This window comes from Eublepharis macularius, chromosome 8 (genome assembly GCF_028583425.1).
Source record: "Eublepharis macularius isolate TG4126 chromosome 8, MPM_Emac_v1.0, whole genome shotgun sequence".
Classification (NCBI taxonomy): domain Eukaryota; kingdom Metazoa; phylum Chordata; class Lepidosauria; order Squamata; family Eublepharidae; genus Eublepharis; species Eublepharis macularius.
In genome coordinates, this window is record NC_072797.1 from 103,937,685 (window position 1) to 103,952,342 (window position 14,658).

Genomic DNA, 14,658 nt, shown 5'->3' on the forward strand with positions numbered 1-14,658 from the left:
CAGCTCTCTCAGTGGTACTCAATCTGTGGCTCACAGGGAGCACATCTGCTGTTACTACCATCCAAAAGAATCACATTTATTTGGCACGATGCTTACATCTCAGGGAAGCTTGCAGCTTACCTATTCCTCTGGCAGCAGCTGTTTCAAAGTGCAAACCACTTGCAACCACTGGGCCTTGTCCATTTCCTCAAAAGACAGGGCAGGTGCCACATTGGGAGACAGAGTTCAAAAGAGCCACAGGTGACTCCCAGGTCACTTAGTATCACTGCTCTAACTTATTAAAATAGGAACCAGCACATATGAACTGCCACAACACATCTACACAGTCACAAAAACAAAACGCAACACTTACCTGCATCAGTGTAATCCCTTTTCAGAAATTCAGTGTGTTCTGAAGACTCACTGGTTAATGTGCTGGAGACTTCACAATCTTCATTAATCCACTGTTCTCTAACAAATCTGTCAAAGTCTGGCTGCCTTCTGAAGTCATCATAATCCTTTTTTAATCGAGACCTTCAACAGAACATCACAGATCAGCAATATTTAAGAAATAATTTACTAGGGAAATACAGAATTGATCAATTGTCTATGTACAGCTTCCAGTCTTGAAGGTACTGCAAGAAAATCAAGCTCTTTGTCCATACTACATTAGCAACACGCAATATAAGATTATTGGTGATGAAATTTTACATAACATTATTTAAGAGGACCCAGCTAATTACCTGTTTCTTTGAAAAGCCTTCATTAATTTTGGTTCCCATGGTAACAATTCATTTAGCAGTCGAATCAGGGTACAGTGTAGCTCCTTTACAGCTTGTTTTCGATGATACCACCTTCCCTGTAAATACGAAAATATCGTATTAATTATAATACATTTGTGTCAAATTAATCTCCATCCAAACATAATGTTTCATTATTATCACCACTAAGAGAATCCATTATTATGGACAGAAAAAAAGGCAATTGCTCTTTTTCTGTCTATAGCATTGGAAGTTACAGTTGGTACAGAATGCTGAGGCTAGAATGTTGACTGGAGTGGTTCACAGGTACCATATCACTCCAGTCTTGCTTCATCTACACTGGCTCCCAATTTGCTTCTGGGCTCAATTCAAGGTGCTGGCACTGACCTTTAAAGCCCTATATAGCTTGAGGCCAGCATACATGAACTGCCTTCTCCCATATGAACCTACCAGTCCACTCAGGTCTTCTTTGAAAGCTCTGCTATGGATGCCCTGCTGGCTGAAGCTAAATGGGTGGCGACCCAAGAAATGGCCTTCTTGGTTGTGCTGCCAAAACTCTCCTTGTTTGTGTTGCATGTTATTGAATTGTTTAAACATTTTATATATTCTCTATTTTAAGAAAGATAAATATGGGTTCTAGGTCACATCAAGCCTGAATTCTCCCTGGAAGCTAAAATGACAAAACTGAGGCTATTGTACTTTGGTCAAATCATGAGAAGACAAGACTCTCTGGAAAAGTCAATAATGCTAGGAAAAGCTGAAGACAGTAGGAAAAGAGGAAGACCCCAAATGAGATGGATTGACTCAATAGGAAGCCATGTCCTCTTGTTTGCAAGATCTGAACAAGTCTATTAATGACAGGACGTTTTGGAGGTCTTTCACTCATAGAACCCAGACAAGATTGAAGTGATGCTTGTTGGGAAGGCAGAGATCTTGAAAGGCATTGTACTCCTCACTTTCGATGAAGTTTGCCTAGCTCTTGCAGACTTGGTTAAGAGGCATGGGGTTATACTGGATCCAGCACTAATACTAGAAAAACAAGTTAAGGCAGCCACAAAAAATGCTTACTACAATTTCACTCTAGCCTGGAAGATGCTTCTTACCTTGACACAGCCAACCTGGCCACCTGGATCCATGCTAAGGTAACATCAAAACTTGACTATTGTAATGCACTATACATTGGTCTCCCATCTAAGTTAACTAGGAGGCTCCAATTGGTGCAAAATGTTGCAGCTCAGCTGTTAGCAGGAGCGAGCAGGAGCATGAACATCACTCCCATCCTACAATCACTCCATTGACTGCCTATCAGTTTATCATGCTCATTGGAGCAGTGGTCTCTTGCAGGTGCCAGCCTGCACATGGGCAAAATCAACAGCAGCCCATACATGGGCTTTCTCTGTGGTAGGGGAACGGCCTGCCTGAGAAGGTCAGGAGAGCCCCCCCTCTCCTGGCTTTCTGCAAATGATGCAAAACCGAATTATTCAAAAAGGCTTTTTACTCAGATAGGAGGGAAGTATTGTAGAGAGGGGGGTCTCAGATGCTTCGCTAGTGAGTTAGGGACCACAGACTTCACCCACTATGTTTCATATTATCTGTTGCTTTGAATATGTACTCCTATACATGAACCTGTGCTTCATGTTGTCTAATGTCAGTCCTAGAATTGATTATGTTCTGTTTCAGCAGTTCTTCAACTCTATTGGATCCTTGCTAAAAGATCATAGGAACTTTGTAAAATCCTATGACGTTGTTTATGGAAATGTCTGTGATACTGTATGGGAATGTCATTGATACTGATTGTATAATCTCACACTATGTAATCTACCTTGAGTCTCAGTGAGAAAGGTGGACTATAAATGACATAAATAAATAAATAGGGTCGCCATAAGTCAAGCGATTTAGTGGCACTCACACACTCTATTTTAAATGTTGTTTTAATGCATCAATGTTTTAATATTGAAACGTTTTAATGATCTTATGTTCATAACCTTGGGGATCCTATTTGGGTGGAAAAGGCCCAGTAATGTTTTAAATAAATAAGCAAACATTCAAGAAGGTGACAATAAGATAAAACCAACAATTCTTTCCAGGTTAGTTATGTAGGTTCTGCAAGTTTCATATACAAATGGAAGAATGAAAAATATCAGAAGTAAAACAAAATCTGTAATTCTTCCTTCAGATACAGAAAAAAATATTACACACATTTTAACGTACCTACAAAATACACCATAATTGAAACTATATTTTGCAACTAAGAAAAATCAAACAGGTTTCCTTATGAATATCCACTTTAATTTTGTTCAGTCATGGAATCAAATAGGTAGTCCATTTAATGTTCTATTGATTGATTATAATTTTAATAGAGAGCGAGTGCAAGAGCGAGAGAGAGCGAAAGAGGTATTCTGCTTTTCTTTTGAAAAGAAGTGAGTGACTACAGTTGACACATTAAAGTGAAGGAGCAGGCTCAGTGGTCCAGTGTCTGTGTTGCATGCAGAGGATCCCAAGCTCAAACTCTGGGATCTCCAGACTGGGGAGCAGGACATGCGGAAGACTTCTATGTGAGACTCCAGACAGCCACTGCCATGAGACTAGACAACACTGACCTTGATGGGCCAATTGGTCTTCCTTTTAATGTTAAAATATCCTTTCCTTTAATCCAAAAGCTCTATGATACAAAGATCCTGAGCAGTATATAGTTATCCTTATCGTTTATTACTCAATAGACAAAAGGAGTAAAAAAATTTTTGCAACTGCTAGGATCTTTTTTGGATCCTTACCAGTGAGTAAAAATGTAATTGAGAGAGATATGAATCAGAACAAGCTGGCAAGCATGATGAAATATAATATCTCCTGAGATTAACAAAGAGTATTCCAAAAAATAGTATCAATATTATCAATAGTATCAATATTACCTGAAGAAGTTTGTTCTGAATAAAGCAAAACCCCACCTTGCATGTCTGCCAAAGAATGGGCATTTAGCCTGGCAAAAGCTCTTAAAAGACCCAAGGAAGTCAACAAATATGTATAAGAAGGAAGATATTGCGGGGGAGGAATGCAAAACAACTGAGATGAACAGACATGGTGTGCTGAAGAACGGAGCTGTGGTGGTCAATTAATTTTACACGATTTTACACCAAAGCAAATGATGCATGAAAACCTAATTCCTGAATAGTATTCAGAGTAACATCAACATCCAAAAGTTTCTCATGAACAGTTTTAAACTAGATAGATCTATAAGAATCCTCTCTTAAGTGCACCAAGTAGCCCTTACTGCTTAAATGTAGCCTAACAAATAGTCTATATACTTGCAACTAAGCCCTGGCCTCAAGGGAAGGTTGACCTAATTCAGAATGGAGAGCCACACCAGCTACACAACAGGGGATATTTAACAATTTCTATAAAAAAGATAAAAGTAAGTAGTCAATATTTTCATTAACTGATGCAATCCTTATGGCAAGATTTGGGTCAGTTACTATACCTGAATCTTGTACTTCTACTACAGACCACAAAGAATTCTTATGGCTACACTATAAAGGATAATGGGAACAACTTAAGTTAAAAACTTGAACAGCACTGGGAACATAATTCTCACCTCTATTTTAGAAAAAAATTAATATGCTGAATTTTTGCTTTAGTTCTTTATTAAAATATCTATAATTTCTTATTTTTGAGGCTTTATAAGATGAAATCGCTGAAAATAACCAATTCCCAAATTTGTTACTTATGCCTATCAGATTTTAGAGCTGTGCAATAGGAATTCCTTTTTACTGCTAAGAAATTGAACTATACTAAACAAGCTTAATAGAGAAAAGGAATATAAGAGATTAATATTTTTTCTACTATCACTTGGGTTTCTAAGCTTTATACACAAACAGAAAGAATTAAATTTGACACTAATTTGCCTATCATTATTTTTTTTAAAAGGGCTTTACTAGCACTACCATAGAACCTCAAGGTGTGGTTTCATGCAATCCTATCAGTACAGCTGTCATCTTACCATTCAGACACAGACTTGCATTATTCTTAAAATACAACTGCAACTCTGCAATCAGAAAAATCAAGTCTATGGCTGTGAACGTGTTATCTATTTCTGCTGATATATGGAATATTATATATTGGTATGATAAGAAAATCATCTAGAAAAAAGTAACTACAAATAGTTCATAATCATTAAAGCAAAGAATGTACAGCGTATGATAAAGTACAGTGATACAGTCAGATTATATCAAAGATCATGGAACGGAAAGGAAGGCTACTGGCCAAAGTGCATGCCAGCGAAAGAGAAAAAAATGAAAGGAAGTCAAGAAAAGTTGGGTATAAAAATGGAAATGTGGTTGCATATTTTTAAAAGAAGTATAGAACTTAGTTAAGTACAAATGGTGTATGAAGCCTCTAAAATGAGAACAAGCATTCTTTCTGAACCTAATGTAGTATAGTGAAAAAGGTTAGCATAGCAATCTACAAGAGCAGCTTAAGTTTGGTGACCAGAGTGTCAGACTAGAATCTGGGAGACCCGTTTGGGTCTGCCAAAAAACTCAGTAGGTACCCCAGGTCAACCACTCTCTCAGCCCAACCTACTATACAAGGTTATTGTTCGTTTTTTTTTAAATTTTTATTGGTGAGTACATACAATGTTATTCAATACACAAATTCCCCGTCTTATCTAAATTATATCAGCCCCCCTTCCCCCCCTCCTTACTGACTTCCAAGAGCTTTCCAACCCCAAACCACTCTTATTACTCAAATTACTCTTAACCATAATTTTTCTAAATCCTATATATATTATATCACTTATTCTAAGCATGTTCAAATTCTTTTATATCTCCAATTTTCTAATATATCAATCTACATTTCACTGTTTAAACTATCTATTTTTTAATACAATCTCCTTATTACTAATATTGGCTTAGATTAATTAATAACTAAGTTTCCCCATTAATGGTAAAGTTACTTCTCTCTCCCCTTTATAAAGTCACATATTAATAGTTCTCAAACTGCCACAATCCTCCTTTCACATCCCATTTTTTTTCTAGATACTGTTTCAATTTCTCCCAGTCTGCAATATATTCTCCTGGATCAAGATCTTTGAGTTTTCTTGTCATTTTGTCCATCTCAGCCATGTACAGCAATTTGTAAATCCAATCTTCTATAGTTGGTATTTCTTGCACTTTCCATTTCTGCGCATACAAAAGTCTTGCTGCTGTAGTCATGTAAAATAGCAATGTTCTGTACTGCCTTGGAACTTCTTCCATTCCCAAGTTCAGTAGCAACAACTCTGGGTTCTTATTTATTTGGGTTTGCAAAACCTCATTAATTATTTCTATTATATCTCCCCAGTATTGCTTAGCTACCTCACAAGTCCACCACATATGATAAAATGATCCTTCATGCTTTTTACATTTCCAGCATTTATCTGACATATTTGCATTTCCATGCGCAGTCTTCTTAGGCGTTAAATACCACCTATACATCATTTTGTATACATTCTCTTTAATGTTGGTACAAGTTGAAATCTTCAAAGTATTTTCCCACAAGTATTCCCATGATTCCATTGTTATTTCTTTATGAAGGTTTATTGGCCATTTCACCATCTGGACTTTGACTGTCTCGTCTTCCGTATACCATTTTAAAAGTATTTTGTATATTTTCGAAATATCTTTTTTGCCTTCTTGTAGAATCACTTCTTCTAACTCCGAGTATTTAGTCTTATTCCTCCCTTTAGACAGTCCGAGTTGTAAAGATCCCTAATTTGCCTATATTGAAACCATCCATAGTGAGGAGATAACTCTTCTTGTGTCTTTATTTTTGGTATTCTGTGTTCTATCGACATTATCTCTTTATAAGTTAAACATTGTTGTTCATTATAAACAGTTCTCGGATCTATTACTTCATATGGTACCATCCATGAAGGGATACCACTTTCCACGTAATTCTTATATTTCTTCCAGATTGTGAAAAGGCTTCTTCTGATATAGTGATGCAAAAACATAGAGTCTGCTTTAACTTTATCATACCACAAATAGGCATGCCATCCAAACAACTTTTTGTATCCCTCCAAAGTCAGCAGTTTACGGTCTTTTAACATTATCCAATCTTTTAACCATGTCAGACAAATTGCTTCGTAATATAATCTTATGTTTGGCAGTTGCAGCCCCCCTCTTTCTTTCGAGTCTTGTAATACCTTCATTTTCACTCGGGGTTTCCTGCCTGCCCACACAAAGTCTGAAATTTTTCTTTGCCATTTGTCGAATTGTTTGAAGTCTCGGATAATTGGAATAGTTTGCAGCAAAAACATCACACGTGGTAGCACATTCATCTTCACTGCTGCTATTCTTCCCAACCATGACAAATTCAATTTATTCCATTTTATCAAATCTCTTTCTATTTGTTGCCACAGTTTCTCATAATTATTTTAAAATAAATCTATATTTTTTGCAGTCAACTCAATTCCTAAATATTTCACTTTATTAGCTACCTCACAGTCCGTTATATCCATTAATTCTTGCTGTTTTTGCTTCGTCATGTTCTTACACAATATCTTCGACTTCTTTTTGTTCACATAAAATCCCGCCAAATCACCAAATTCCTTTATTTTATCCATTATTTTTGGCATATTGTCTATTGGATCTTCCACTATCAACATTACATCATCCGCAAATGCCCTGACTTTGTAGGAAAATTCCTTTATTTTTATGCCACGGATTGTATCGTCCTCTCGAATTTGAATCAGCAAAATTTCCAAAATCAAAATGAACAACAATGGAGATAATGGGCAACCTTGTCTTGTGCCTTTACCTATTTTCAATTTTTTAGTCAAATCATCATATACAAGGTTATTGTTGAAGGGATAAAATGGAAGAGAGCAAAACAATAATGTTAAGTGCTCTGGATCTGCACTTAACAGAAAGGAAGAATATAAAAAAAAATTAAGCATCGGTTTAAACACCTAGATTTATGCATATAAATGAGTCAGACCAAACTTTAAGATGAACACATCTGCTCATGCAGAAGTCTAATGAGAATTTCTGGAGACTTGGAAAAAATTAAAGTTCAGACTTTTTTTTTTTTTAAGAGAAGTGCCTTGAGAAAAAACTTTTTGAACGGAGATGTCAGATTCACAGCAATACCAGATAAGAAAAACATTGACTGAGGCCCGAATGAAAGATTAGGAATGGAAAACAAACATAATGTAGGGCTATTGTGGGTGAATATTTAACTAGAGTAAGCCTACCAGCAATATATTGCCTTTCATAAACAGAGAACAGGCAGATGTCATATGAATAGACACCCCACTGCTTAGAAAAACAATAAAACATGCATAAGACTGCGGTTCCATGTACAGTTACTTGGAGCAAGACATATTAGTGGGACTTGCTGCTGAGTTAGCATGTGTAAACTCAGACTATTAACTTACACCCTAATAGAATGCAAAACCATGAAAAATTATATCATCTATGCCACTGATTTGTCATTTTGTATCTTATATTAACCTCCATTCTTGAATGAAATAAATTCAATTGTCCTTTCCATTTACTTACTTCTCTAGCACTCTGTGTAACTACAGGACACATATTCAACATGTGAACATACAACAGATTTTAGTTTGGCAGTAGCTCTGGTACATGTACACATATCCACCCCATGCAAAAGATCTGTCTCTTCCTCCCAGCTTCAGTTTCAAAGTGAGGTATCTGCAAACGCTTCTGGCTGGGACAGTAGCTATAAAAAGAGGTGCAGAGGTGCATGAGCCTAAAGCACCCCTTTAGGTATGCCTTCTCATAAGTACATCAATGATGTGCGATGTGCACTTCTTAAAAAAGTAACCTTTGAATATTTTATTTTGTTTACTTCATTTATACTTCACTCTTTTCCCCAGTGTGGAACCAAATTCCTTACATAATTAGCTTCTCCTCCATTTTATCGTCACAACAACCCTGTGAAGCAGGTTAGACTGAAAGACTGACTTTTGAATCAGTCTTACTGCCTCTTATCAAGCTAACACTATTTTACAAATTCTTCTAATTAGATACGTCTTCTTTTAATTTACTATGTGGTATCCTGGACTATTTCTCCTAGTATTTCATGGGTAGTCCGGTGTCCTGTTACTAATTTATATCCACACAATTTTAACAGATCCAAGTTAACTGTCACTCCACTGCAATATTGGGTGATATCTAGGTTCACATACTTTATTCCCTCAGGTTCATAATGAGAAATAAAACAATTACTGTCTAACTTACTATTTGTAGAGTATCGCATGCGTGCTAGGCACAGCACAGTAGTCCCTGCCCAGCAGGTTTACAACTGAAGGAGGAAAGGGCAATGCTTGATAAAGCAGCAGTAAGAATGGTGGGGGGAGGGACAGACTATATTTTTCCATGGTATTAGTCACAAGTTAAGGTTTATTTGACTAAAAATCCTTTAGAAACAAACACTGGAATACTTGTTTTCCTTCTTTGAAAGCCAATAGGAGGACAAAATGGAAATGTTTAAAAGTTTTCCATGATTCATCAAACTCCATAAAACACTGATTAACTATATCGAGAACAGACAATCCTCAAAGAAACTCTAAAATATATTATATTAAACAAAAGTAAGATAAAGATTAAACACATACCGATTTCTTTTTAATGTTTTCCACATCTTTGAGTTCATTCTCAATTTTTCTAATTAATTCCCTGAGTTCGTCAAGATTAGTGCAAATAAGCTAAAATAAGAGCAAACATAACATCCATATCAAAGTTTTTAAAAAACACTTTTTTTAAAAAAATGACATTAACACACATGTGACAACTGATTTACAGTAACAGCTGACAAAAAGCGTAGATATTTTAGTTAAAAATATAAGGTTACTCACACAAATGTTTTAAATTTTTCCCCCCACTAATTGTCACATGTCTTCAGGGCAATCCAAACCCAATCATTCAAGTCAATATGAGTAAGTTAGAAGCTATAAAACTGGACTGATAAATAAATAAAGGTTACATTAAAATTGTTGAATTTAATTTGTTCAATCCAGGGGTGACCTTTTACTATTTTCAACTCCAAGTCAGAATTAAGAATTGCAGCCTTCATTGAGAATGTTTCTAATTGTTGCAAAAAAATCCACAGCTGAGCAAGCACTGAACATCCACAATTTTAAAAGTAAAAAAGAGCAACAAATTGTAATGCTTCCTGAACATCTCATAATTTTTAGTTGCTCTTTGGACAATATGCTTGTCTTTAGTTCTAGTGCCCCTATAAAAAGTTAAGATAAAAAGTGCAATCCATTAATCATGCAACTCGGCTCACATGTACTTTATATGGCATATGCCCAATGGGTTAGATGCACACTAAACTGGCAATTTCCACCAATTTCCCCTTCTTGAGGCAGAGCACCCCTCGTGTCATTCCTTCAGATTGCCTATCCTCCAGAAGCAGCGTTTTGTGCCGCTGGAAAATTTAGTCTGGATCCAATTATCACGATGAAACAAAAAGCACTGTTGGAAGACTATAGTAATGGGGTGGGAACTTTATCTTTAGCTCAGAATTTTTAAATTTTATCCGTAGGCATATTCTTTACTGGCAAAATTACTGAATTACAATGATTTAAAACAAATTAAAGACAGTATCATTAGTTTTTTTTAAAAAAGCTTTAATTTACATTGGCTGTGAATCCAGTGTCTTGAGTTCATAGATGCACTGGCCTTAAATAATAACCCAATCTCCAAAGCCTGCCTCTGGCAGCAAATTTCTGATTGGCTTTTACTTGACAAGATCGCTGGATCATGGCTGATGTACTTTAGAATAAATATGAGTGGTGTTCTGCTAAAATATATCTTCTATGTCATTGCTTTAGTTATCCTCCTTCGTTGCAACTTTTTCCCCCTCTGTACAATTACGTCTTTTAAGTAATTTCACTTTATAGATGTCATGTATTACATATACTTTGTAGGGTACAGATTTGGATCCAAACTTCTGAAAACAGAAGAAGGTGGCAGAGGTAGACATGGGCACGATCTGAATTACGATTTCAAAAAACCCCGATTTTGGCCTTTGCGCCATCGTGACTCAGCTAATCGGTTCCGTCCATGGCAACCGATCCAACAGTCGGGGGTTTGCTTGTTTGGGACTTGATCGGATGTATTGATTTCTGTTTGGAATTGCAGGCACTCTTGCGCCAGTAATTTATTCCCGGGGCAACGGAGCAAGGGGAATGAGCTGTGTTTGCCCTCCTTCTGTCGCCCTCGAAACATGAATGGAAGCCCAGCTTTACTTGATTAGCAGGCTTCCTTCCAACTACGGAGCAGCAACCCAGGGGAGGGAGGGGGAAGGGTGTGTTCTGAAGCCATGGGCACAAAGGAAAGGCAAAAGGCAGCACAGGAGGCTGGGAGGCCACCCGCGCCGTTCGTCCTTCCCCAGGACAAGGGGCACGCGGGCAAGCCAGCCGCCCCTTGTCCTGGGGAAAGGCAAAAGGCAGCGCAGGAGGCTGGGAGGCTGCCCACGCCGTTCGTCTTTCCCCAGGACAAGGGGTGCGCAGGCAAGCCAGCCACCCCTTGTCCTGGGGAAAGGCAAAAGGCAGTGCGGGTGGCTGGGAGGCTGCCCGTGCCGTTCGTCTTTCCCCAGGACAAGGGGCGCGCGGGCAAGCCAGCTGCCCCTTGTCCTGGGGAAAGGCAAAAGGCAGTGCGGGTGGCTGGGAGGCTGCCCGTGCCGTTCGTCTTTCCCCAGGACAAGGGGCGCGCGGGCAAGCCAGCTGCCCCTTGTCCTGGGGAAAGGCAAAAGGCAGTGCGGGTGGCTGGGAGGCTGCCCGTGCCGTTCGTCTTTCCCCAGGACAAGGGGCGCACGGGCAAGCCAGCTGCCCCTTGTCCTGGGGAAAGGCAAAAGGCAGTGCGGGTGGCTGGGAGGCTGCCCATGCTGTTCGTCTTTCCCCAGGACAAGGGGCGCGCGGGCAAGCCAGCCGCCCCTTGTTCTGGGGAAAGGCAAAAGGCAGCGCAGGAGGCTGGGAGGCTGCCCACGCTGTTCGTCTTTCCCTAGGACAAGGGGTGCGCAGGCAAGCCAGCCACCCCTTGTCCTGGGGAAAGGCAAAAGGCAGTGCGGGTGGCTGGGAGGCTGCCCGTACCGTTCGCCTTTCCCCAGGACAAGGGGCACGCGGGCAAGCCGGCCGCCCCTTGTCTTGCGGGGCAGGTGAACGGCACGGGCAGCCACTGAGCCACTCGCGCTGCCGCCAGCTCCGCAGTGCACTGGGACAGCCAGCTTGCTGCGTGGGGGGGGGGCGACCCAGGAGCACGCGCACAAGAGCCTGACTACGGTTGCCCTGGGCGCTGGCAACCGTAGATCCGGCCCTGGGAATGTCCCCTCCCTGAGGGGAGGCGGCGCATTGCTGGGTTAAAAACTTCCCTCCCTCTACTCTAAGTGTGTGTGTGTGTGAATGTCCTCTCCCTCCCTGAAGGGAGGCGGCTCATTGCCGCCTCCCCCTGCCCGCCGGGCCTGGCGGCCGCTGCCACCAACCACCGTTCCTATATCGCTGGAAACAGCAGGGCGCCCTCCCGCTTTGGCCTTCCCGATTCCGGATCGGAAATGGGACTTGATCGGTTAGAATCGGTGGCCTGGGTTCGGCAGCGGCCCGAATCCATGAACGGCTTAATCGGTATTTTTTTTTGGATCGTGCCCATCTCGAGGCAGAGGCAGATCTTTCTCACCTTCCTCTTATCCTGACAACTCCCTGTGCCCCTAAAAAGCTGATGCTGAGGAATCCTCCTGAACAAAATACTACACCACATGAGAGATGCAAGAAAAGCAAAATTAATGAGTTTGCACACACCCCTGTATAAGGGGAGCAAACCTCAAAGTTTCACTTGCTCCTTTTGTGCAAGTGACTGAGGCCGTGTATCTCAGATCTACTTCTCCTACAGTTTATGGAAATTTACATTTGACCCTTGTGAGATTATTTAGATATATTAATTCCACAGTGACAATAATATTCTAGTAAAATATGCATGACTGAACGTATAACCAGTTTAGACCTGTATTTGCACCCTAGAAGTACGCTGCTTCTTTACTTTCAATCTATAGGAAATTCAATCTAATTCATATGAAAATGCTATTTACCTGAAATTCTGGGACTGCTGGCTTCGTAACAGATTTCCTCTTCTTGGTAACTACTTTTTTAGATATGGATTTCTTCCCTTGAAGGAAAAATATTAATATAAATATTGAATGTTTTATAAAGCATTAATGAAAATACAGAATTGAAAATTAAACTTTTAACAGTTCATGTAACTGTTTCTGAACCACAGTAAAAGTACCTCCGAAGCAGCTTTTATTTTAGAAAAAAATCATGGCAGTAGTTTTTTCATAAAATTAAACTTACAGGAAAAATATTGTAATAATTATTATTTCCTTTATTCAACGCCTCTGCAGAAGCCGAACCAGGAATACCCTGTTACACATTCTCTCAAATATACTAATACTCTCAAGAGACCCACACATGGATCTATTACTGGTTGTTTTGACTCTGAAAATACTAGAAAACAAAAACTGAATTCTACAAATCCTGTATATCTATATCTATATAGATCACTGAACTGTCACAGCTACATCAGCTCTACCTGCACACAGATGAACAGGTTTGCCTGCAAGCAGCCAAAGCCTAAAGCTTTTAAAGAAGACAAATATTCTCAAACCCCCTGTATTTGCACAACCGATAAGAACAGAAAACCCTTTTGAATCCTAAAAGCAATCATTTACTTTGAGTCCTCAAGGTTCTTTAAATGAAGTAAATAAGAACAAAAGCAACCAGCCACACACCTGTACAGTGGTAGATGGAGCTGCCAAACACCGTAGATGCTGCAAACTCTGCCCAACTGTCCCACCCACCCTGCCAAGCTTGAGTGTATTCAAAAAGACAAAGGTGTTGGGCCTCATTACTCCATGTTATGTAATACTAAGTAGGTGTCCTCTCTGTGCGAGATATAACACCCCTTATTACAAATTAAGCACAATTTCAGTCCTATTTTAACCTACTGATTGTTTCACCTTACAACATCAGACCAGTACAGTATTGCTTCTCTCAGATCCAGAAGGAATAGATGCTAACACCAATTCCTCAAGACCAATAGAAAGAATGCTACTAAAATAATTTTAAGAGTAGCAGGTAGCCATGTTCATAAAACAGTGCTTGAATTATGTGAGAAGCCCTTAATAAAACCATACATCAACTGACTCTGTTTTACCCCCTTCCCAGAGGTCCTCCTAAGCCACTTGAATAGATCCTTTAATACAGGCAGAAGGGGCCTCTGAAGCCTTCTGAGGTGAAAGCTTTGAAGACCTGTCACCCCTTGCCTGCTGTAGTTTCAGCGCTGTCACAAAGGCTGTGACACCAGGGATTATCCTTTGATGTTTAGAAATGAAACACAGACCCATTTTACAGATGGAGAAAAAAATGAGACAAGCATTTGCCCAAGACTATGAAACAAGCAGAGATGGATGGAGAGCAAAGTTTGACACATTACTTCCCAATCAACATAAAAGTCATCTCTTACTTGTTCCCCTCCAGATCAAATATAATCTGCCACCTCCCATTTCATAACATTTTTCTTTTTGTATATTTTATTTCCTTTTCCTCTCATCTCTTTGCAAAATATTAGTATGTTGTACTTGTAAAAATATCTGAAAACTGAGCATATGCTGACCCTTTTAACACAATGCTTTACATTTCATAAAGAATAATGCCTGTGTAGAGGAAATTTCAACTGCTTCTCAATGAACATGCTCCATATAAAATTGAAATAAGCTCCCAGATGTCTGAAGAAACAACTGAAAAACCAAATAGCCTCTGGTCTAAATATTTACAAAATGCTATTCATTGTAATACCCCATAAGATTCATTTTTCATTGCACATTTTCCCTTATGCACGTAAGAAATTTATCAAACCAAGGGACC

General features: G+C 39.3%; 1 protein-coding gene across 1 annotated transcript in view; it reads right to left on the reverse strand.

The window, feature by feature from the left end:
- Nucleotides 1-14,658, reverse strand: part of KIAA2026 (KIAA2026 ortholog) — a 60,960-nt gene that overhangs the window by 5,329 nt on the left and 40,973 nt on the right. Inside the window, exons 4-7 of the mRNA XM_054987271.1 lie at nucleotides 12,825-12,901; nucleotides 9,355-9,444; nucleotides 723-838; nucleotides 353-513 (exon numbers count right to left, since the gene is read on the reverse strand). Coding sequence (XP_054843246.1) covers nucleotides 353-513; nucleotides 723-838; nucleotides 9,355-9,444; nucleotides 12,825-12,901 — 444 coding nt within the window. The remainder of the gene's footprint in view (nucleotides 1-352; nucleotides 514-722; nucleotides 839-9,354; nucleotides 9,445-12,824; nucleotides 12,902-14,658) is intronic.